Genomic DNA, 24,832 nt, shown 5'->3' on the forward strand with positions numbered 1-24,832 from the left:
CGTCCGCCACTTGAAACCAAGCGGGCATCGTCTCCACTCACTTGGCTTTGCAGCCGCACGCCCGAATATTCCTAATTCAGAATTCCTTCTCTTAGAGACCCCTCTCTCAACGACCCAGTAAACGGCCTGCTGGAGCTCGGTTCGCTCGATGAGGCCTATGCTGCGAGCCCGCCAAAAGCTGAAACACCCGAGTATTCACGGTCCAGAATTCCAGGCCCCACTCTGAATAGTTAGTAGTACCTTCGAGTAGGTAGTTCACGCGGACGAACCTATTACCTACCGTCATCGATGCCCTTTTAGGAAGCTCCCATCCAAAAAGGATAAGGTACGTGCCACCCGCATAATGAAGAAGCTCACCTGGAGCTGGCTGCAGATCGTCGGCTGTTCCATTCTTGACTTCGCTTAGAGAGAAGGAGAGAGTGTCCGAAACAGCTGAACCTGGAGATACCATGTGGACCGGATATGCAAGGTCCTGTCAACATGCTCGCGTGTCTGTCAACGCTGCGGTTGAGGTGGAGCATGCCTCCATAGGCCGGTGGGCGAGTTTCTAACTGGGCTCATGGCTTCGTTGGTCCTATATAGAGGTATGATGTTGCCGTGCTTGGTTCGCTGAAATCAGTTACCCAAGCTCAAGGCCACTTCCAAGAAACTACAATCAGCTTAAACAACCTACAAGCAGAAAACAGATTCCATCGCCTCATACTGGCGCCTCTCCTTTGCTCTTGGATCTCCCCTTCCATCTTTCAGGAGGAACTCAGCAAATCAAGCAACTCCGTCGACCCTTCCTCCATCAACATCAAGCAAGAACTGTCTCGATCAATCATCCAACATGCCCGAATCAACATCCTCAAGGTACGCAAGATGCACACTTCCAGAGAGCGTTTTGCTCGAACAATCAATCGATCAATGGGCCAACGAACTAACATGTTCACTACGTGACATAGCTCCTGCAATCGTACTGGATGCAGTCCCTCTTCACCACTCAACTCCAACAATCTCAGTCAAGTGCCTCAAGCGAGCCAAGTTACTGTCAATCGCTTTGCTCGCTCATCTGCAGCCGAGAGTCCTTACTACGCCGGTGCACGTATCTCCGAGCGATCAAAACATTTCAACGGGCTTTCCAGCCAAGTGGATGCTGTGGATAAGATTTTGAAAGTGCAGAAATAAGGGGATATTGCACCCTTCTCATGTAGTGAGGGCTGGTCCCGGAACTACAAAAGACAATCATTTGAGTGGTCTTTGAGAGTTTCAGAATGTATTATACTAGCGGTTCCGTGACAATGTATCTCTCTATTTGCAAATCGGGGTGATCACATGAGAGATCTGTGTGAGGGGAAATACGTATCAACAGGTGAGTATAGCAAATGCTGTAAGAACGATCGCGTGGTGCCGGGGAAACACAATTCCGAGGGGGGCCGGAATTTTGACTCTCTCACTGAAGGATTTTTTCAATGTACGCGGCAACCTCTTCGTACTTGGTGCTTGGGAACTCGTGGCCGGCATCGTAAAATTTAAAGACAACATTCCCACCGAGAACGGCAGTAGCATCGGAGACAAGTTCATCTTTGATGATGATAGTATCCGTGTTACCACAGAGAATGTGCACTTTATGGCTCGGCAGGCCTTTCTCGGTCTTCTCTCCCCCGGTGCTATTCTGCGCACTCAAATAGTCACCCAGTCGGGTCCAGTGGACTTTCTGCCGCGAGCCTAGGATGGGGCCATAGCGCATGCTAGACATGAATGAATGGACAAAGCCAGCGTGATTATGAACCTGCCATGCCACGGCGGACGGAACAGTAACACGAGGGTACTCCCGAGACAGGACCTGATCCTCGGCCGCCTCATCGGACGGCAATTCCTCGGTCAGGGCGTCTTCGGCATTCAGCTTGCCCTGCTTGTCCTTCTTCGGTGCGACCATACGACCCGACTTCAGGCGACGACTTACCAGAAAGGCCAGCAGCCTTTCTGGCATAAGACCACCGGAGTAAAGAACGCGACCCTGGAAGCTGATCTGGGAGTCACGAACCAACCCAGCCGGTGCGAGAAGCACAAGAGACGACAGCAACTGTGGGAAGAATGATGCGAAGGCGGCGGCGATACCACCACCAAGGGAATAACCAACAAGGCTGAATTTGCCCGAGCTAGATCCGGTCCAGGAAATGGGCGATGTAGTCAATGCGAGCATGATTTGAGTGGCGAAGAGTCTCTCATCCTGTGGCATATCCGAGGGACAATCTGAGTAGCCTCTTCCAAAACTGCAAAAGAAGTCAGAGATCCATATAACTAGGAAATTGCCGGCCATAGACTTTTGAAAGTGGAAAATCTTTGCTGATACGGAACTTACAGGTCGAATAGCATCACACGGCACCCACGGTCGACAAGCGCATGAGCCACTCCACCTAGCGCGATACAAGGTGTCGTGATACCATGCACGAGCAATACCTTCGGGCCGTCTTCTCGCCCCCATTCATAAACACGAATTGACCCATACGGAGTTGCGACATCACGGCCGCCGGGCAACGCATCGTCCGGGAGTGGTAGTTTGCGCTTCTCTTCTTCGGAAATATGAGGCAACACTCGCGTGCGAGGAGAAGCAAGAATGGCCTCTTTGTGTGTGTCTCCTTTAAACAAGGAGCGAAGGAGCAGGCCGAGTGTGAACGAGGCACCCGTTACCGCCAAGAGGGGGAGCTGTGTCCGCTGGTTGGCCCAGGATTCAGAGAGGAAATCCACGGTTTGATGATACAACGCCATGGTTGAGAATGACTGTGCACTATCTCAAGACTTTAATTGCGCATATGATAGACTTCAAAGGGTGTGATAGAGCGACCGCTCGAGATCTTAGAATGTGTCGCGAAATCGCACGAAATTCGGGTGAAGAACTCAAGTCAAGGAATCGCCGACGCTGAGAGTGGAGACAAAATTGAAGGCAGGGGCCGAGGCAACCATGTGGCCGATAAGGGGAGATAAGCCTGACAGCCACGGCGCCCGATAAGAACCAGGGCACGTCATCGGGTATCTCCTTATCGATTGCACTCCAGGACTTACTGTTGGGACCTCGACCTTGCTACGCCCACCCACAATGGTACATCTAACGTCGCGTCAATTCAGCCTGAACAAAGTAGTAAGTTAGCAAACTTACCTACCTTATCGGCCATAAATTTTGATGAACTGTTTAACATGAGCTATGACTGGGGTCTTAGCAGGCATTGGGGTTTTATGACAGTGGGAGGCTGGTATCTATTGACACAGATCCTAGGTAAGATATATCCGTATGGGAGCAGCCTATACCTCTAACTACTACCTAGGTAAACGACCTGCGAATGAATCGGGATACTCCGCGATAGTCCTTGATGTTCTCAGTTTACCGTCTGCGATGACAAGCATGCCTCACCAGTTCAAAAGAAGAAATATACCTATGTTGCAAAAAATGTAATCGTTCGAGAGGCCACCCAACTTCCCTAAGTCAAGGTCGTTGCATACGAAATCCCAAATGAATGTAAAGTTGCCAAACTCCGTGACAACGGCATGAAGTGCGTATGTCTTTGACCTGGAGCCCACGAATTTCGATATGTATTGCGATTTGACACCCTGACAATGGATGGAAGCTGAGCTACCCACCTAGGCGAGTCAGTCAAATAAGTGATACGCTTGATATCTGGAGACATGAGGTGTTGAATCAATCATTGAGTAACACACATGTGTAGACAAAAATGAGCATAAGCCAGCCATCTCTGAAAGTGCTCTGCCTTCATTGACTGCAAAGTGCCTTTAACCACAATGCCCACAACACGCCCGGCTCTGTCCAGTCAACCAAATCTGCTGATGAGGGGAAAAAAGCCCCTAGCAATCATGAATCCGGGAGGGTTCCAGGGCGACGTTGATCATTTCCGGCCTGGTCATGGAGCAAGCAGCCGCAGTTCATCCATCCATTGTCTTCTCCGTTGACTGCTTGTCACGATAGATGGTGTCAAGGATCGTGACGAGAAACATGCGAGAAATATAACCGCTATCTTGACATCAGTCACCAGGTGCTGGGTTGTTCACGTCCACCTCAAAGGCTCGATAGAGTCGATACGATCTTGTTCTCACGCCTCAGATTCCGTCCCCGCAATTGCGATCGGCAGTCGCCAAGATGAACAAGCCTGCAAGTCCCCTCTTTCATTAATTTGTTCGTGAATGGCTGGCCGTGATCGATCAAGTTAGCCTTCCACCAGGCTTAGCTCGTCTTACACGAGGTCCGTTGGCGAGTTTTGTCCTCTGAGTATTATGGCTCGTCCATCAGATTCATCAGTACAGGTTGTCGGGATTTGACGATGGGAACCACAATCTCAAAACTGCTTTGCCTCCCAAATCGTGAAACATCACTAGTAAGTAAACAGCAGTGCCACAGCCATATATGAGCGCTATGGCTACGTGAAACCCGCCGCATAGCATCAGACCTATTAAAATTTGATCCGGATGCAGCCATGGGGTGGGATTCAATTCAAACAGCAGAGTGCTTCGTATCTGTTTCAAACGAGCGTGTGAGGAAACGACCACGTTTCGGGTAGAATGATGAGCTCAACAACATCACAGGGTCTAGTCATGATCATCAAGGAAAATCCACTCGCCAAAGCCCTTGCTGCCTTCTGATTGAAGGATGATCCGCGGACGTTGTTCCGTCGGCTCTGGGGAACTTTCCCGAAATGAAGAATCTAGCGGCGATCTGAAACGCCCTATGCCTAAAGGAGCGTGAAGAATACCCCGGGGTAACCTGCCCGCCAGAGCGGCGTGCATTATCCTACAGAAGATTTGGCGCTGTATGTCCAGTCTCGCTCGCCCAACTTTCTTGATATGGTGACGCCTTTCAGAAGCATGACGACCAAAGTTTTACGTATCTTTGATGGCGCCTTATGGCGCAAAGAGGTGGCGGCGACGACGGATTTAGCCTTATTTTCTACTCGGCTTCGGAACTCTAAAAGAGACCATATAAGATGCTGCTGATCTCATCGGATTTCTGTCTGATACTCGCTTGATTTCCAGCAACCTCCAAAATAACGTCCTTCAGGGCCTCATTCATTTCTTCGAGACTATCAACGGACATATCTTCGAATGAAAATACTGATTCCAACCCGGAGGGCGCCCCGTCTGGGGAAGACAGAACCCACTGGTGACTAGTAGTCGATTGACCCGAAGCTCCAACGACAGGCCTTGGATCAGGCACACGTACTGGAATCTGTGAAGATCTTGCCTCCTTCATGCAGAGAGCGGGTCGAGATTCATCCTGCAACGCCCCTAGTCGAGAGCGGTTGCTTACTCTTGGCGGCGTGGTATATCGCTCATCATGTCCTGATTCATGCTTGACATTTCCTTCATGGATCGTATATAAAAGCCCTTCTCCGGCCCCCTCGATCAAATTCAAACCCATCAACTGCAGGCCAGTCAGAAAATTTCCCACACCCTCCTTCAACCACAGTCCTTCCAAGACAGCCCTTCAATTGCCCCCTCTGCTTCATCATGTTTCAACGCGCACTTTTCTTCTCTGCCTTGATGGCGAGCGTGGGTGCCCAGCAAGTGGGAACCCAAAAGGCTGAAACCCATCCGCCACTCACCTGGAAAGAGTGCACCTCTTCTGGATGCACCAGCAAAGATGGCTCCGTGGTCATTGATGCCAACTGGCGTTGGGTTCACTCAGTAGACGGCTACCATAACTGCTACACTGGGAACGAGGTCAGTATGGGAGAATCACCAAGTTCCATCCGACATCTGGACATGTACACTGACGTTCGCTGCCATTGTTATTAAATAGTGGGATGCAACTCTCTGCCCCGACGATGCGACCTGTGCCACTAACTGTGCCGTAGACGGCGCAGATTATGCCGGCACCTATGGCGCTACCACTTCTGGAGATTCTCTGTCCATCAGCTTCGTGACCGGGTCCAACATTGGCTCACGTTTCTATCTCATGGAAAATGAGAACAAGTATCAGATGTTCAAGCTTCTGAATAAGGAATTCACTTTTGATGTTGACGTGGCCACTCTTCCTTGTGGCCTCAATGGTGCTTTGTACTTTGTGTCCATGGATGCAGACGGTGGTCTGTCCAAGTATGAGACCAACAAGGCGGGTGCCAAGTACGGCACAGGCTACTGTGACTCCCAGTGCCCGCGTGACTTGAAATTCATCAACGGAAAGGTACGAGTCTCGAATTCATACCTGCAATTAACCTTGACGGCTGACGCTTTTAAAAATTAGGGTAATGTCAAGGGTTGGAAGCCGTCTGCCAACGACAAGAATGCCGGTGTTGGCCCCCACGGCTCTTGCTGTGCCGAGATGGATATCTGGGAGGCCAACAGCATCTCCACCGCTCTGACTCCTCACCCTTGCAGCACTGATGGTCAGACCATTTGCGAGGGTGACAGCTGCGGCGGAACCTACTCCACTACCCGATATGCCGGCACTTGCGATCCCGATGGCTGCGACTTCAACCCCTTCCGCATGGGTAATGAGTCTTACTATGGCCCTGGCAAGGTTGTCGACACTAAGTCAAAGATGACGGTCGTGACTCAATTCATCACCACTGACGGAACCGACACTGGAAGCTTGAAGGAGATCAAGCGCGTCTACGTTCAGAACGGCAAAGTCATCGCCAACGCCGTCTCCGATGTCAGCGGTGTCCCCGGCGACTCGATCACCTCGGACTTCTGCACTGCCCAGAAGAAGACTTTTGGTGACCAGGACGTCTTTGCCGAAAAGGGTGGTCTGTCCGGCATGGGTAAGGCCTTGGGAGAGGGCATGGTCCTGGTAATGAGCCTATGGGATGACCACAACTCCAACATGCTCTGGCTCGATGGCGAGAAGTACCCTGTCGATGCTGCTGCCACCAAGGCTGGTGTCAGCCGTGGTACTTGCAGCACTGATTCTGGAAAGCCCTCCACAGTCGAATCTGAATCTGGCTCTGCCAAGGTCGTTTTCTCTAACATCAAGGTTGGCTCCATCGGATCTACCTACTCCAAGTAGGCGAGAGGACGCTGCTGGCTTCAATATTGGATTGCTGCAACGGTGTACCAGCTGAAAGTATGATGAACGAATGTTTGAAATTAGAGAATTGATTCGAGGCCGTTGATCGGTGTCTTTATTTATGTTCTTTTGTTTAAATGCATCAAGATATTATCTTCCATCACATGGTCTGCCGCATTTCCAAGTATCCTTTGGTGAGTAGGTTGAATCTCGGGCGAGATTGAACGTGAGACAAATTGGACAACTGTTCTCATTTGGAATATTGAGAAGCGATCGCACTGTGAACATTTCTTACCAGCTAGATTTGATGCTTTGAAATCCAACACTTTGAAACATTAGCCCCAACACACGGGAGATGTGACGGGCTAAATTTTAGCGTAAAGTTAGTCTGCACTCTAAGACGTGAGATTCTTGTTGGGACTCGACGCCAAACAACGAGGGTTTTGCATGATATTTGCTATCGAATCACGAGCGAATCTTTCAACTTATGCGGAAGAAGAACATGGGACCAGTTAGCACTGTAGATGCGATGCCACGCGCAGTCCCAAGGCGGTGGCGGGGGTTCCAATGGTTGTAATGATTTGAAGTCCGACGGTCCCAGTACTTCACTGCGGAAGATCCTCGGCCCGGTCTCCGCAAAAAAGAAAAACAGTGAAGCTTCCAATATATCCTGCAAGATCGCGCATTTGAGACTCAGGCAGTCGTTGTCAATCGCATTTACCGAATTACCTTTGTGACTGCCTTTCTAGCTCAAGGTCCAAGTCACAATGCTGGACACCGTCTGCTCATTACCACTATCCTCAGACCTGTTCTCTCAGGCGATTCACCCAAATGAGCCAGTAGTGTCAGTTGGCCTGGCTTCTGGCCATGTGCAAACTTTCCGATTGCCGCACGATGAAATTGATTCTGACGATGGTGCTTCAACTTCATCTTCCCGCAATGGCAAAGGACACATTGATACGATGTGGAGGACAAGACGGCACAAGGGCAGCTGTCGGTGTCTTGGATTCAGTGTTGACGGAGAGATGCTGTACTCTGCCGGTACTGATGGCTTAGTCAAGATGGCCAACTCAGAAAGTGGACAGGTGCAGAACAAGATTGCAATTCCTCTGGAGAGCAATGGGTATGTTACTTATATGCTCTCTGTTGACACCTCATTACTGCGCGCCCTTTGGCTAACGCATTCACTCTGTGATGACACAGGTCGATCGATGCGCCTACCGTCATCCATGCGCTCTCTCCTCAAACGCTTTTGCTCGCGACTGACTCCAGTGCCCTGCATCTCTACGACCTTCGCGTACCATATTCCAAAGTGTCCGCGCGACCGGAGCAGTCTCACCATCCGCACGATGACTATATCTCCTCTTTGACTCCCCTTCCCGCGTCCGAGACGAGCACCTCGGGTTTCAGCAAGCAGTGGGTGACAACGGGCGGAACCACACTGGCGGTGACTGATTTGCGCCGGGGCGTGCTCGTCCGCAGTGAAGACCAAGAAGAGGAGTTGGTCAGCTCAGCATTCATTGGTGGGTTGCCCTCCAGTGGAACCAGTCGTGGGGAGAAGGTGGCTGTCGGAGGTTCCAATGGCATTGTGACTCTGTGGGAGAAGGGGGCCTGGGACGACCAGGACGAGCGAGTGTACGTGCAGCGCGATGCTGGCGGTGGAGAAGCGATTGAGACCCTGGTCACCGTACCGGATGACATGGGTATGGGCAAAATGCTGGCTGCTGGTCTTGGTAACGGGTTGATCAAATTCATCCGTGTCGGACCGAACAAGGTCGCCTCCGAGGTGGTTCACGACGAGACCGAAGGCGTGGTTGGTATCGGGTTCGATGTTGAAGGTCGTATGGTCTCGGGCGGTGGTCAAATTGTCAAGGTCTGGCATGAAGCTGCCGGCGGCGACAGCTTGGGTAAACACATGATGGATAGCGACGACAGCGGCGACGAGTCCGACGATAGTGATTCTGAGCAGAAACGAAAAGCAGCTGCGAACACGAACGACCGCAAGAAGCGGAAGAAGGGCAAAGCTGGCCGTGGTACCGGACCTGACGTTATTGCTTTCGACATGGATTAGATTGGAAGGTGATTCTCTTTTTCCTCAGTCGCGGTTGCTATTATCTGATACCCATACTACCCGTTCCAGAAACATCTTCGAGTTTCAATCATATTATAACAATGGTCCTCCACGGACGAATAGTTCAAGTCATTATGCCCTGTAGGAACTCGATGAAAGCATATAGGGTGTCGATATTCAGGCTTCTTGGGCAATTTGCATTCCCATTGACAACGTTGCTGAAGATTTGAAGCCCGGTGACTGTCAAATGTGGCAAACGCTGATGGAGACCTTCATCGAAGCCGCCGGGCCCGGAGTGAGGCTGAAAAGCGGTGATCCAGCTTGGTGGGAGATTACCAATTTCCAGTGCCGTTTCGTCACAGACGCGGGTCCGGCGGCCGAAAAGTGCATCTAGGGACGAACGTATTGTGCTTGATACACTCATCTAGAAAGCCTACAGGCCAAGGTAATAATCAGTCCTATAGTCTCTACTTTACGTTAGCTGCAGTTCTCAGGGGCGTATGTCCAGATTGAGTAGACTATATCGATTCTTACTGGTCTTCTGGATGGTCTTTTTAGACCAACTTTTCGAATGGCCTTTCTTTAGAACATCATTCGACAAATCTTCGTAAAATTGCGTTCGTTCCTGGGTGCACTTATCGGCCTTTGTACCGCGCGGCGCGGGGCAGGCGGGGAACTGATTTTCTGCCTCTCTTTTTTTTTTCCCTTATGCTGATCCCCACTCAGGCCATAGCACAAACTTCTCTTTCAACCGATTCCCGTGAGCGGACAGACTCACTACTACACTTGTAATGGAGGCAGCGCCCGTCTTGTCCACTCCCGATGATCGCATTCTAGAGGCTACCGAGCCTGTCGTCGCCCTCGAGAAGCAGCCGCTTACCGACGATGAACTTTCCATTACCTACGACATTGAGCGGACGCTGAGAGAGATCCGTCAAGCGCGCTACAGGCGCATCGCTCTCCAGTTCCCTGATGATATGCTTCCGGATGCGCCAAGGGTATTTCAGCTGCTCAGCCGCGGTCTAAAGTCTGAGACGATTACTGCAACGAACGGAAAGACGACCAGCAACGCCAACGAAAATGATCCAGGCTCAAAAGTCGGCCTATCTCAGTCAGTGTCTCAGTTGTCTGTGGCAGACGACTCAGACGTTTATTCCCCACGACTTACCATCCTCGCCGATACATCTTACGGTACATGCTGTGTGGACGAGGTGGCTGCAGAACATGTGGATGCAGATGTCATTGTACACTATGGTCGATCTTGTTTATCACCAAGTGCAAGGCTACCTGTCATCTATGTTTTCACGAATAAACCTCTGGCTCTTGAACCCCTCGTGAAGGCTTTCAAGGCGACGTATCCTGACTTGGCCACCAAGGTGGCGCTGGCAGCTGATGTGACTTTTGCCAGCCACGTTCCTGAGCTGCATATGCGCCTGCACCAAGACGGTTATGTCAACTTGTTTGCAACCGAGGTGGTTCACAATCCCTCGTCGCCAATTCCCAACCGTACTGTGCCTGACTCGGTCGCGTCGGTACCGGAGACGCTGTCAGATTGGCAGCTATTCCACATCTCCGATCCTCCTACTGCTTTACTCTTAACTCTCGCTTCACGAGTGGCCGCCATTCACATCTATCCGACAGACCAACCTCATGACGCCGATGTGAAGCCACTGCCAACGTCCACTTCGGCTGCGCTGGGTCGTCGCTATGGGATTATCACTTCCTTGAACACAGTTCCAATTTGGGGCATCTTGATCAACACTCTCAGCGTCAAGAACTATCTGCACATCGTGGATCATGTGAAGAAGCAAATTGCTGATGCCGGTAAAAAGAGCTATATGTTCGTTGTCGGAAAACTCAACGCGGCCAAGGTTGCGAACTTTAGCGAAATCGGCGGCTGGGTGGTCATTGGCTGCTGGGAGAGCTCGCTCGTTGATAGCAGAGATTTCTGGAAGCCTGTCATTACGCCCTTTGAATTGGAATTGGCTCTTCAGAGCGACGCTGAGCGAGTTTGGACCGGGTCATGGCACAGCAACTTCCAAGAAGTTCTTGATAAGCCAGCCCAGGCGAAGTCTACGGACGGCGATGGACAAGTGAACCCCGACGGTGTGCAAGTGAATGAGGAGGAGGATGATGATATGTCGGAACCCGAGAGCGCACCACCCGAGTTTGATCTACGCACCGGACGATATGTCTCTCATTCCCGTCCAATGCGGGATCCCGCACCCCGGCCTTCCGCTCCCATCGACGGATCGGTAGCAGATGGGCCGTCTGCTGCGAGAGCTCTGGCACGAAGGGCCAAGGGCGACTTGGCAATGATCGGCGGGGCGGTCTCGCCAGGGGCCCAATACTTACAGTCCCAAAGAACTTGGAAGGGGTTAGGCAGTGATTTTGACATTCGATACGAAGAGGACGGAGATGATGCATCAGACAGCACGCTTGTAAAAGAAGGGCGCAAAGGCATTGCTAGGGGCTATACCGTGGGCGAATTGGGCGAGAAGCATTGATTCTAGCGCCCGCTTTGGACCCTGGCGGCTGGAGGCTGGTTTTTAGGAAAAGCCTCCTTAGTGGATATTACGGGCTATTTGTAACTAGGCATAAAATAGAACATGCAGAATAGACAATAGACTTTAAGAGGTCTTTGTGGTTTGAATTGAATTGAGGTATCACCCCTACAATATCGCCCTCTCTCTCCAGACCGTGTGTGGTTGTGAAATTGCAAGCATTGTCTCAACACTGAGTAACTTTCCTGCATTCACATGTTGCGATAGGTGGTTGTTGGGGTCTATCACATGACGCTTTGCCTATCTCACGGGCGCATTGGACGCAAGTGGATTCGTTCTCGAACTGCTCATCACTTCAGTCTCAGACTCTCGACGGGGCGAGAGCAGGTCTCGTAGACCTTATTTTCCCAATCCTTGTTTGCTTTAAACCGGTTGGATTCAATCTACTTACTTTATCATCTTCCCTTGCAAGTCTCATTCTTTTTCTCATTATTCTTTCCCCTCATTCCCCCTCGCTGACACATCGGGTTACGGACCCGCGCTCAACCCTTGCGATTCACGTCTTATCGATTGGCAAACAGCCCGACGCTTCTGGCCTTGCATGGTAGCTTCTCTGAGATGTGATTGCTTCGGTGGCTTTCGTAACCTTGACACGACTTATCATGAGCTGGGATCTGATTCAGCTCCTTGACGATCTCTCATCGTCTCTCCTTTCGACCTGAGCTGATAGCAGTTGAAGGGTGCGACAGCACAAGAGGGCATCGTGATCCACTCACGCGAGCTCAGCGCCTAATCGCCGCTTCGTATCCATCGCCATCATGGCCCTTGCAACGGGTGAAACTCAGCAGGTGCAGCGGCCGCAACAATCTATCGAAGCTGCTCAGCAAAGGGCCGGAGTGCCAGCTGAGAGAGTGCTATCCCTCTTCGAACGAGTCATAACGACAAACGCGCCCATATTCGAGTCTCTCCTCCTCCAAATTCCGACCGACACGATTTTCGCTCTCTATCATACCTCATCATATCTTCGGAAGTTTCTCCAATCGTATCCCACTGCGTGGAAGTCGCTTTCTTTTCGATTACTATGTCCAACGGGCACCGTTTCCAACCGGGTGATTATCCCGGGTATCTCAGAACCAGAAACTCAGCGTCAATCGCGACCATATGCGCTGGATCAGCTCCTACTGAACGTTGTGGTACCTTTCAGTCGATGTCTTCGGAGTCTGGAGCTGGATAACACAGCCGTCTCGGGCCAGATCCTCATATCGACTGTGTTGCACGCGCAGAGGGAGACTCTGGAACACTTGTCGGTCCGGGGTTGCAAAAACGTGTCGCTCAAGTACCACATCATACCTTACTTGACAATGTTCGGGTTGCAGTATGATATCGATATGGAGAGAAGCGTCGGGAGCTCCTCGGGCACGAAACGGCTTGCGCTCAAGAGTCTTTATGCCTACCGTTGCCGACACCACCGACGTCGGCCCTATCTATCGGCGTCGCTTCTTCGCAAGGATTCGGACTCGGAACCAACACATGACCTAGTGAATCTCTGTCACAAGCTAGGTATCTGGACGGATACTGCTTGGTGTACGACGCCCGCGGGGAGATGTTTCCGGCGACGAGGCTATGTGTCAATGCGTGTCCCACAGGGTTCACCGGAAGTATGGGTTGTTTTCGACCGGCTCTGGCGAAGTAAGAATTGGATTGGGCGCATCGACGCCAAGTTAACACCATCCCAGGCCTTTGATGGGAAGTTATGGGAGAATCGCGAGACTGGGTGCTGCGGCGAGGCTCTGGGTACTGGCGACGGACCTGAGCTGGGGGAAGGGAAAATGACACCCGCGCACCTGCGCCAGAGTCATAAACAATTCATACAAAACGTGAAGTGTGACAATTGCTTCACTGAGATTTCAGAGCGGTGCGAACAGTGCAGTATCCTCATGCACTGTGTCGGGTGCCGTCGTACATTGTGCGCGAGCTGTGCCTATGAGCGCCCATATCTCCCACGAGGACACTCGAGGGCAGGTGCCTCTGATAATGTCGGCAGTCATGAGCTTTCTTCTTCGCACTCCTTGTGGTGGGCTCCAGGGGCAACGCACTCACCGAGTTCGATGCAGGATCCAATGTCAGATCCACTCGAGGTCAATGATAATGTTCACGCAGCGGCGCAAGCAGTGCAACCGGCCCTCAAGTTTCACTGGTGCTGTACGGAGCCGATCTTCTCAGGAGGTGGAGGGATCAGTATCGGATCACCCAGCCGAGACATAGATCAAGTACGGGCTGTTCCTCTGCCTCGCGGTCAAGGTTGGGAGGACCTTGAATATACTGTCAGCGAGTGGAGCAAGACTTTTCCCAAGTACGCCTATGGAGACCCCACCAAACCAGACTATTCATTGGAAACAGGTCACCTCGCCATGATGAAGTGGTTACTCGGGCCACCGAACCGACATGTTTCCCCTTGTCCACGCAACCTGTGCCAAGATTGCTACGACTCGCCGCAATGGAAAGTCCACTGCAAGAGTTGTTCCAAGCCGCTCTGCATTGAGCATGACCTTCGTGGGCTGAGACTTCGCATTTGCGGCTACAGAGACCTTGCGTTCGAGAAAATGACCATCCAAAACCGACAAGGACAACGCGTAATGCCGGATTCATCTCTGAATGATCAGCTTCAAGGCTACGATCTTCCCTTCCGGACACATCGGGGGAACGACTCGACAAACAGTAGCTTTATCGACGATCTGCATGACGATGCAGCCACAAATGACGCACCAGTCGCTGTGCCAGCTGAGCGAGGTGGTCGTAGCAGCAGCGGGACTGTTCATCCACTCTACGCCCGTAGCCATACTCGCTCACTCTCCGCTCCATCTGCTCCGCCATCTAACCATTCTGGGTCATCTTCTCCGACCTCTGTGTCCTCGGAATCCCCCTTCGAGGCGCACCGGTGGCAGGGATGTCAGTCTTTTTTCTGTCCTCAAGTTCGGGCGCTGGGAGATCAGCGTCAGCGATGTCCGAGCTATCTGCGCGAGTGTAAAGCCTGTGCAGTGTACGTATGCCAGGACTGTGTTCAAGCGTATCCTCCGTGCAAGTGCTCCTATTGCGAGGAAAACTATCTCTGCCCAAACTGCATGAAATTGCGGGCTCGTGATGGAACATGTCGCCGTCGCGACGAGGAGAAGGCCCGAAGGGAGCGAAAATGGAAGAAGGACATGCAGGTCCTTGAAAGTATCCTGGAACTTAAGGTTGCCAATGAAGTTGCCGAATATGCAGGTCAATTCTTCGGCTCTGTTGACGACCTTGACGACTCTGTCACTCGTTTACCTGCTCACGACGACAATGTGGCTGAGGGTATCGTGCTTGGTGACCTAGATGCTCCCTCCTCGGGTTTGCCTACTGGTCTGGCTTCGAGCACGGTCTTTTTCGCCGACAGTTCTGTTGGCGCGCAGGATGAATCGGACACAAATCGTGATCTCTGACCTGTCACGACTTCTGCGCCGCGGTGGCTCGAGAGTGGAGTGTTTCTGCTTGTTTTATCCCACCAACATTTAGCGTTATTTGCATTTATTGCATTCTCTAGACGAGAAACCTGCCTGCTATCGTCTCGTCTTCCCCCTCATTCGTACTTGATTTTCTTTTACTTGGAATTCCTTCTATCCTCGATGTCCTTCGTTTTTTTCAATATGCATGGTCAGGGGCGCATTCTATCTGCTACTCGGGCCTTCGGCGACGGGCCTCTAGGTGTTTCCACGTCATTGCGATTCTTTCACCCCTCGAGCAATCAGTCGTGCATCTGCGCCATATCATTGACGGCTCATCCTACTTTCATAAGAGGAACCGGCAGCTCGGCCGGATCTTACTTCGTTCACATCTACTAAAGACAAATCTATCACTTTTTTTTGCCGAAATGGCTGCGCAACTGATCTTTATACATCACTGAGCTCTAGCCCAAGACACTGGTCTTTGTGTTTCGGGCACCTCCACATTGCATAGCCAGCTTGACTAACATAGATTAGCACAAGGGCTTAGGTACTTTCGGACTTTAAGTGATGAAGATCAATTCGGAGAATGATAGGCCAAGCACTCAAACTTCGGCTGTCATTTCGAGCCGTTTTCATCTGGCTGGCTTTTCGACTTTGGTACTTGTTGCTTCACCGACAGCCTTGGCTCATGGGATCTGTTGGTTGATCAATCTGGCGTAGGTAGATCATATGGTGTATGCCGACATGTGAGTCTCGACATGGTATTGTAAGTAGTATCCGAACTTGTTTGGCTACTCTCTCCGGCTTTTCTCGGGCTCCCGCCCAGTTGATCCTCATGGCCATCCGCTTTGACCAACTCAGACAGGTCGTCACAAAATCTAGGAAGTTACACTGCACAATGTCTTGGGCCATGGATTCCTGAATGCAGGAGGCACTGTCTCCAAAATGGCCCGCTGCATCCTGACATTGAGGCGGTAGCAGCCATGTAGCACTGGGGCTAGGTAAGGTAGCAGTCCATGAATCCATGATAATTCATCTATTTTGATTCCACCCAGGTAGTCATTGCGATATGTCATATCGCCTCACTTTCGCATGTCAGAATCCACGACCTCGATTGTTTCTCGAGGGCCCTAGGCAGAGCTACAGGCCGCTAGCCACAAACCATGACCTGAGCACATGCCACTGCTGATCATCATATGGAGCGTGGTCAAGACTCGCGCTTTAGCAGACTGAGACCTCTCGAGGGCGTTAGTACCCACATGAACATCATGCCCGGGCGCACATGAACAGTAAATTTTGACACCTGCCAACCTTAATTGGCTGGGAACGGTGCGCTCACACAGAGGGTAGATATTCCAAGCGATACATCGAAAGGAAAAAGAAAAGAAGGAGTCCGTCTTCGATTTTGGCCGTGACACAGTAGTGATTTGGTGGACGTGATAATGGCGGTAGTAGGAGACCCGCTCGGACTAATTGATTCGATTTTGTTGAAATCCTGTCGTTGAAGAGTCTCGTCCCAGTGGATGCTATTAGGTGCTTACTAGCTTATGTGGTGGAGTGTGCGTGGAGTCTCTTGAGGGACAGATCATAAAATTCAGAGTCAAGACACTCGGGCAATAGGTTCGTGATCGTGAGCTTTAAATGACCTCTTCGATTGAGTTGGTACCGTAGTTCAGTCGATACTTGAATGGCTACCTACATTCAGTTGTACACTAGATCAAGGTTGATGATTGAGACGAATAGTGTTATGAATGTAATTGCAAACGTGAAAACAATGGACGAAAAGGCAAAGAAGACTCAACATGCCAAAGACTCATGTAGAAAGGCAGTATGTAGATAGTTATGAAGCCTGCGTACTTTATCACTTAGTGTCGATTATCAGGACATCACCAGCCTCATGGATGTGACCAACGTTTATTGAAGAACGTGTCGCTTCTACGTTGCAAGAAGAACGGATTTGACCTGGCATCTTGAAATGATAGGCGTGACTCTTAGTTAATCACTGGAGTCAGACAATGGGATTTTTGTTTTCCTGTGGATAAGAGCGAAAGCCAATGATTGTCGTTTCTTGCCCCACTAGCCCTTCCCAGCATGTTGCCATGTACAGACTCTACACTTCTACAGTACATCGAGAGACTTGAGGACAATCATGAGCCCAACTGCCTCAGAGCAGGCATTTCCCGACACGGTGGGGACAACAATGCTGTATAATTGCACCGCGGTATCACGTTCCCCACTTGTCGCCTAGAGGGTAGTAATCAGAGGCGATACGACTACTTAGTAGGTAGTAGATATGTCCCTGGTGCTTACCCTTTGATTGATGTGTCCAAAAGTACCCTTATTGTCAAAGAGTGGTCCCGAAGACCCGGGACTACCTTGATGTACCTGTCTAAAAGATAGAGTCAAGTTTCAGTATTGCGGAATCCGTTTCCGCTGTTCCGGGGCAGAGTTAGTGAGGTACCGCGGATCATATGTGGAGAATCTTGGCCATCAATATCCGTTGATATGAACTCCATCAGATAGTCTATGCAATTCATGAGACTGTATTTCTGGTCAGTTGTCTAACCAATAGCAGAGTGATCTGCTGCCGATCAATGAGCACAAGCCAATTAAGCCACTGCAGACATTACTTGAGTAACGCGCTTTGGCAGGGAGATGAGTGAACAGCATTCAGAACAATATACCTGGGAAACTTTGACAACGTATTGACTTCACCGGCTGTGTGGTAGATTGATTCGTAGGCGGGAGATCAGTCCCCTGCACATCATGTTAGGATAAGAAGTGTAGGTAGGTATCCATTTTTCTTATCTCCGAAGGAGACTCTAAGAAGTCAAAAAAAGTGATCTCCTAGCACTCAAAAGCCACGGTACCTGATCACAAATTGCACCTATCGATTCATTTGTTAGACTGAAGCTTGACAAGTTCACTAAGCGGAGGTGGCTGAAAGGGGGAGTTCACCGGGGTTCGCTTGATTGTCTTGTCATACCTAGCAAGTCATGGAGGTCTCATCAGAGGGAGATCTGAGTCCGACGTTCCTCACCTAAGAGAGAGAGAGAGAGAGAGAGAGAGAGAGAGAGAGTGTGCGTGTGTGTACTGTGTAGTTCACAACTGTACTCTGTAAGTGTGTAGTGCCGCCCTCTGGGGCAAGCCAGAGACGGCTTTCGGCTAGACTATCCCAAGAGCTACTGGAAACTGACGGATACCCTTGCTGGGAGGTTGACCTTGTTTCAGATACGAGGCTGGCTGCAGCACCAAAAGTCAACGGTCAGGCACGGGTGAACAGGTCCTGTTTGTCGAGGTCAAGCAGCCAGGGCACGGGCATTTCCAGCTGAGCTTTTATCATTATCGTCAAACCATCTTCGACAAAACACCAGTTTATTGTGGAATATGTCAACCCAGATATTGAATGTTGTGATGTCGTCAGATCTCATCCCAGACTGCTTCGGCGGTGAGGAATATGGATGGCACATGATTCAAGGCCCAACGTTGGCAGCCATTTAAGATATCCCGACGTTTCACCGGTGGGATCAGGTGGCCACTCGGCACGAGCCTCTCTGGCTCTGGTGTTATTCAGCTCGATGCTGTCCCACATACCAGTGAGATGGTTGAACCTTAAACGGAACCAAGTGTCGGCGCTGAGCACCCGACGCAAGCCATGACTCGTAAATGACAACGTCGCAGCGTGGCCGACGCCTGCTGGCGTAGCAGGCGGCAAGCACCGACAATCGTCACTTTCACCTTCCGCTTCTTCCATCCTTTTCTTGAAAATCCACCTCGTCACGGAGAGGGTCGCCGCAAATAACGCGGCCGTCAGCCCAGTCGCATTGTCAATGCTCCTACACCTCCGACCCGTTCTCTCCGTCGATGACGGCTTTGCACGTGAGATTGTCGGTCGCCTGACCATCACGCGACGGTCCGATTGAACTGTTTCCTCCGTCAATTTTCTTCGCTCGTCATCGTCGTCCAACGTTGGACACATACGTGGCTTCGTGTCTTTGGGCCATGACGACAAATGCGATCAGAAAAGAAACACTACGTCGGACCGATGTTCCTGACGGAGATCCAGTCAGACGCGAGGGTGGACACTTCAGGTCCGCCCACGTGGATTCTCGATGCGAGTTGCAACACTTTCCACCGGAGGTGCCCTCCGTCATGCCCCGAGGGCCCGGCGGTGAACTGCGCATAGTCCTACATTATTGTAAAGGGAACGGAATTGGACGACACTGCGCAGCAGGTGCTAGCGCCTTGGGGAATTCCGCAGCAGGTCGTAACATGTACCTCGTCAGATCACCTCCTGCCTACGTGCCCGTGGGGCTCCCGGTCGGCATCTATCTACCAGCACTTCAACGGTGGCTTGGGTCCTGAAACGCATGCTTCCTGGCCCGCGACAGCCGAGAAGGCTGCTGTACTTACTTTGGGTTGAAGGTCACAGATCGGATGGATCGGACGCCTATCGCCTTTAGATCAACCCAACCCAAGTCTTCGGAGCCGGACCCGAACCATCATTGGATGCTTCAGCAGATCTCCTGCGCAGCAACGCGCCAAGAACAAAGCATGGCGTCTGTAGTTCGTGCTCCTCTCGTCTTGATCGGATTCAATAAGCTGTCGGGGGCTCGGGGCTGATGGCTGTGAAGAGCTCGTGGATCCCGTGGGACCGTCTTTGTGAACCACGCCAACTGATCATCACTTTCTTCGACCAACGATGAAGATGACCGAAAAGATAAACAAGAAACTGCAAGATGAGACCAAAGAAAAACACAAAAAGGTTTTGCCCCCCCCCAGCACCCAAACCGTGGCAACGAGTCCAGCAGCATGCTTCACGAGAAATAGATCCGACAAGCACAAGTGTTCGACGAAGGTGCAGTGCAGAACTTGTCCGGCAGTCCAAGGAGGTCTAGGACAACTTTGGAACGGCGGGCACGGAAGTTGGGATTACTTCTCCCCGATTGGTACGGGTTGTTTCTCTCGAAGAGGGCCCATCTGGAAGAGATCCCATTTGCCAGGATTACCCTACCGTTTCACCCTCTTTGTGTTCCAAGGCAGTCAAGGAGGGCGAGAGCGGCTGTTTTAGGCAGAACGGACGAAAACCTCAGGGAAAATTTTTTTTCCTGGTGATTCTCATGGTGAGGCTTGTACGCTAGCCCCATCAGCGCAACCCGTAAGGGTCCTGTTTGAGTTGCACACCCGACGGGGAGAGCGGGAATCGGATGGGCAGGGCGCGCGGGTCGTGGGGCCGGCGATCAGGTTTGGCAGGCACATGAGCAGTCGCGCCTGAATGGGTTATTTGTGTTCTGAGTTCACATTGGAATTATCAGGAACAGAAGGGGAAGAATAGAAGGTGAGTCTCCGTGATTTGTTATTATTCATCATGTCCCCTATCTGTCGAGAACAGCCAGTCCGGATGACATGAAATGCGTCGATGCCGTGCTCGACCTGCATTATCATACGCGCGGCCTGGGTGTCGGACTGACAGGGCAACGACTTGATCCAGCTGGCCCAGATTGATAGCTTTGTTATTTTGCTGATATTGGTGTCGGTGATGCCTGCTACCAGGTACTGTAGTGGTACTGGATGAGACTTGTCTACATCAGGTACCTAGCGCTCAGGCGACAACAACCAAGTACCGAAAGGGATGAGTCGGGCTTGGTCCGACACTGGATCCAGAATCCATGCTGCCCTTCTTGTTGTACTCCACCAGTCCACAGCCGCGAGGGTCCACTACGCGGAAATGGATGCCCATCTCCACTCTACACTCTACACTCTAGCTCTAGCTCTAGCTCTAGCTCTAGCTCTCCATAGTTCTCCATAGCTCTACAGTTAGTTACCCGTCAGGTGGAACATGTACTGTTGTCATGAACAAAGGAATGTGGGTGGATAGAACACACATTATTCTGTGAAAGCGTCTACCCAAGAGAATCTGTCATTTCTGGCTGGGATGTTGCGTCAGGATGGGCGGAGAGGGAGCCCAAATCAGGACGTGATCCAACTATGATCAACCTAGGTCCTAGTGAACCAGAGACGTAGCCTGGTCGGAACAGATTAACAAGGCTACAATTAGTCCAGTACTGTGAATCGAGGTACTACTGTAGTATGTACGAGTCTAATCTCACTTGCACATGTCGAGGGATCGACTGGACGGCATAGGCGTTCCATCACGTGCGATCAGTCCAGGTATCTCCTGGGTCACTACGGGTCCGTCGGGTAGTATGTACACTTGTACAGTACTATGGAGTATGGACTATGTAGCTGTAGGTTCCTTGGTCGTTGAGCTTGCAGGAGAGATGATACAGTTGCCCCTACTCGCAGTTAGACCAGGCACTATTGAGATACATCTCGTCGAATGCATGATCTGTCTCGGTCTCGGTCAATTGATCTCCAAGAGGAATTCCATCCATCGCTGCCCCGCCTGCCAACGAGCCGATCAAAGACCGTCCACTCCAGATTGTGTGTAGTGTGTACGCTGTCGGCCTGTGGTCCAAACCCATGTCTATCTTCCGTGGAACGGATAATGATGTCCATGAGCCCTTGTTGTTGATCTCCACTGTAACCACTAAACGAGTGAGGAAGTACGCAGTACGCACTGGGTAGTCAGCGTACATGACACTACATAGGGTGACAGCGATCATAAGCCCACCTGCTGCATCCCCGGGGGGAGAGGGGGTGCTAGCTCGACGGATCTGAGATTATGAACCACCTAATTACCCTAATTTAGCGACGTGGAGCCAGGCTGAAGTCGGTGAATCGGAGGCCAACACGGGCGAACACCAGGCCTTGAAAGAAAAGGCTGTCGACAGGGTTGAGTGGTTCCAGCGTCGGTCGAGCTTTCATGCAAGATTTCCATGGACTCCTTGTACGATTGTACAATTGTACTCCTCCCCCTTGTCAGTGATCGAGATCCCCAGTGGCCGACGAGAGGCTGATAATATTTCCGGCTCATCTGGCGATTGTCATTGGTGATGTGGAGAAGGACTCCGTTCGGTCAGACTGAGGCGAACTCGAAGGATCTTCGGGCGCTGGTTGGGTGAGGGCGTGCGGCCCATGCCCGGTTTTTGTCTTTGGGGTGGTTTTGCGCCGTGGACTTCATGTACAGAGCAAACATTTCCAAACCGAAGATGTATGGTGAAGGTTAAATATCGACTGTCAGAGCTCAGGTGCAATGAAAAATAGGGGAAAAAACAAAAGGTCCAAAGGCAAGAAGTAAATTGAGAAGAAAAGAGCAATGATATTCTTCGTATGGATCGGATGGAATGGATCTGGTCAAACGTACACAAGAGAGGGTCCTGTCCTGCCCTGCTCTTACAGTGACGGCCCACTGAGATGCCCACTGCCAGTGTCCAGTGTGCCGGCTCCGAGTACTGAGTACGTTGGCGGTACTTCCTTTCAGGCTTAAGATGAAGTATACTATCGTGGTCAATTCAGTCCCTACTGTCTCTACTCTTTACTCTCGAGACCCCATTGCTTGCATCATACCGGGATTAACTTTGATTTTGTCCCCATTTCCTTGCCCAGATTTTGATTTTGATTTTGTTATTTTTGTAAAAAAAAAAAAAAAAAAAGAATTTCCCTTAAATGCTTGTATGAACTACAGAGTATTCCCACTGTGAACCCCCCCCCTGCCTACCTCATATAAAGACTCTGCTGCCAACTCGTGACTTGAAGGTTGACAACTTTCAAACGGTCAACTGACGACATTCTCTTGTATCCTGCCGTGCCTGTCTTGAAGATTGACTATTTACAAGCCGAGACCTATTGTGTTTTTCAACACCATCTTCAGAGTTTCCCCTCGACTATCCCTCTCTTTGTTCTGGATGCAGCACCTGCTGTGAAGCAACAACTCCGTTCGCACCCATCGGCATCGAGTATTTGTTCTCGAACTACGCCTCAGCCGAGAGTTCAACGCAACCAAACCTACCTGACTCGAGCGACCTACCCATTCGCTCAAAAAGCTTTGGATCAACCGTTAACCCTTTTCTTCACACCACAAATCACCCACAATGGACTCCGTCAAAACAAACGGCGTCACACAGCCGTCTACGTCCCCAAGCCGCTTACCAGCGTGGAAGAATACCAACGGAAATGGGCCCAACTCATGGACGATACCGCAAAGCAAATCCAAAAGATTCGAGGTCCGTTTTACCCTATCCACTCCCGAACCGGTTTGACATCTGATTTATCATATGCAAACCTTGATTCAGGGAGCTTAAAAAGCTGACGGTGTGATTCCTTTTTTTCCCTTTGCCATGCGAACAGATGAAGAAGAAGCCCGGAAGTCTAGCCCGACTGTGGATCGATAATAGCCGAGTCCGCCCTTGCGCGCGCCGGCCACCATTTTCAAGCGATGGATAGGGCCTGTCTCGAGGGGCTTGGAGATCTCGTTGATCCATTCTCGAAAGTTTTTAAATTTTTTTTCTGGTGGACTTGTTCTTAACCAAGCAGTGTCATCTATTGACCATTGTGGTTTGCTCTATTTTTGTTTTGGCTCGATGGATGAACTCTTTACGCACGACGCATGGACTTGGAGTCTTTTTGGAGAATTCATGTTGACCTATACCGACTTTCTTCACTGGGGCCGCTTCCCACTTTTTTTTTTTGTTGAGCTCTATCTCTTTCTCTGTTTGTTTTCCTTCCGTGGCCGGACTTACTGTGCCTTTTGCCTTATCTCCTCTGCTTATAGACTTTGTGCTTGTGACTGGTTACCTTTTTTGAACTTGAAGACTTTGGCATGCAGTATGCATTTCATCTTGTCGCATCGGTGGAGCGTGGTTCGCGATCTGAGAATTCCAATTTGTTCTGATTTCTGTTGATTTTTGATAGACCTGTGGTGTTCCCAACATCGGACTTGTAGCAATGCTCGAGAATCCATACTCGGCCCATGTTGACTTATCACCCGGGAAAATACAGCAAGACTTGTCCCCAGGTAAGTCGTCACTCAAGGACAGTGAAATCTTCTCGCTCTTGTTACCTGTGTGGTCCGGGTGCGGGCTTGTAAACTATCGGTTAAATGACCGCTCCGTTGGCAGATGGGAGAGTGTACATGACATTTCTCGTTCGCTAAGTCTACTAACAATTCCACCGTCCCTGATCACAGTCTACCCTCAGTCAGGCAAAAAGGAGACTTCTAGAAGGTATTGCCTGACTCGCAACATTGAATGAATGCGCACATATCAAAACTGAGTCCGACCCATACTACAATGCGACAAGGAATCCCCATCCCTGGCGGAACGACTTTTCCACGCCCTGGCCCAGTTTCGAATCTCACCGGATCGCTGTTCCTGTTCCTGTTTTTTTTTCCCTCTTTGCAGCATCTCCCGTCCCTCCTTTCTGTTCTATAGATAACACGGCATGATATGATTTCGTCGGGGATCTTACTACGGTACAATGACCATTGTTCTAGGCTCATTGGCTCCTGCTCTCTTCGGTATAGGTGTGGGTTTGGCTCTCTTTGCCGGAGTAAAAAAGAGCGTTGAACATTCCTAACCTCATATTCCGGGCCGGTCAGCCCATTGCTTGTCAATCGTGCAGGAGCGGCTCGTGGAATCAATTCCGTGGCTTTAGAAGCAAATTCCAAACTCCGACCTTCACCTGTGAGTATAGGTTACCTGCCCGGGTGCCGATGACGCATATAGGTTTCGAGTTGATTCGCTGCTTAGAAGTGAGTCCCGTTTGCCTGACCTGGAACGACACGAGCATGGCTTGCGTGTGTGAGGTGTTTCTCAGGTACATGGAGCAGGGTATCCAACTAGGTCATTGGTACTCGGCAGGGATGTCCGATCTGCTGCGGATCTAA

General features: G+C 50.8%; 6 protein-coding genes across 6 annotated transcripts; 5 read left to right on the forward strand and 1 right to left on the reverse strand.

Moving 5' to 3' along the window:
- Positions 1 to 829: 829 nt before the first annotated feature.
- N7539_001272 (uncharacterized protein) lies at positions 830 to 1,167 on the forward strand (the record flags this gene model as incomplete). Its single annotated transcript, XM_056930875.1, has 2 exons — positions 830 to 852; positions 945 to 1,167. The coding sequence occupies 2 exons, from the start codon at positions 830 to 832 to the stop codon at positions 1,165 to 1,167; spliced, it is 246 nt and encodes an 81-aa protein (XP_056792906.1).
- A 265-nt stretch (positions 1,168 to 1,432) lies between these two features.
- On the reverse strand, positions 1,433 to 2,751 carry N7539_001273 (alpha/beta hydrolase; the record flags this gene model as incomplete). Its single annotated transcript, XM_056930876.1, has 2 exons — positions 1,433 to 2,255; positions 2,345 to 2,751. The coding sequence occupies 2 exons, from the start codon at positions 2,749 to 2,751 to the stop codon at positions 1,433 to 1,435; spliced, it is 1,230 nt and encodes a 409-aa protein (XP_056792907.1).
- Positions 2,752 to 5,496: 2,745 nt separating this feature from the next.
- N7539_001274 (glycoside hydrolase family 7 protein) lies at positions 5,497 to 6,997 on the forward strand (the record flags this gene model as incomplete). The annotated part of the gene is made up of 3 exons (XM_056930877.1): positions 5,497 to 5,709; positions 5,789 to 6,172; positions 6,233 to 6,997. The coding sequence occupies 3 exons, from the start codon at positions 5,497 to 5,499 to the stop codon at positions 6,995 to 6,997; spliced, it is 1,362 nt and encodes a 453-aa protein (XP_056792908.1).
- Positions 6,998 to 7,764: 767 nt separating this feature from the next.
- N7539_001275 (WD40 repeat domain-containing protein) lies at positions 7,765 to 9,068 on the forward strand (the record flags this gene model as incomplete). Its single annotated transcript, XM_056930878.1, has 2 exons — positions 7,765 to 8,120; positions 8,201 to 9,068. 2 exons carry the CDS (start codon positions 7,765 to 7,767, stop codon positions 9,066 to 9,068), a joined length of 1,224 nt encoding a protein of 407 aa, XP_056792909.1.
- A 791-nt stretch (positions 9,069 to 9,859) lies between these two features.
- Positions 9,860 to 11,575, forward strand: N7539_001276 (2-(3-amino-3-carboxypropyl)histidine synthase subunit 1/2; the record flags this gene model as incomplete). The annotated part of the gene is made up of 1 exon (XM_056930879.1): positions 9,860 to 11,575. One exon carries the CDS (start codon positions 9,860 to 9,862, stop codon positions 11,573 to 11,575), a length of 1,716 nt encoding a protein of 571 aa, XP_056792910.1.
- Positions 11,576 to 12,390: 815 nt separating this feature from the next.
- Positions 12,391 to 15,042, forward strand: N7539_001277 (uncharacterized protein; the record flags this gene model as incomplete). The annotated part of the gene is made up of 1 exon (XM_056930880.1): positions 12,391 to 15,042. One exon carries the CDS (start codon positions 12,391 to 12,393, stop codon positions 15,040 to 15,042), a length of 2,652 nt encoding a protein of 883 aa, XP_056792911.1.
- Between the last annotated feature and the right edge of the window lie 9,790 nt (positions 15,043 to 24,832).

This window comes from Penicillium diatomitis (genome assembly GCF_028827545.1).
Source record: "Penicillium diatomitis strain IBT 30728 chromosome Unknown utg000002l_segment0_segment0, whole genome shotgun sequence".
Lineage (NCBI taxonomy): Eukaryota > Fungi > Ascomycota > Eurotiomycetes > Eurotiales > Aspergillaceae > Penicillium > Penicillium diatomitis.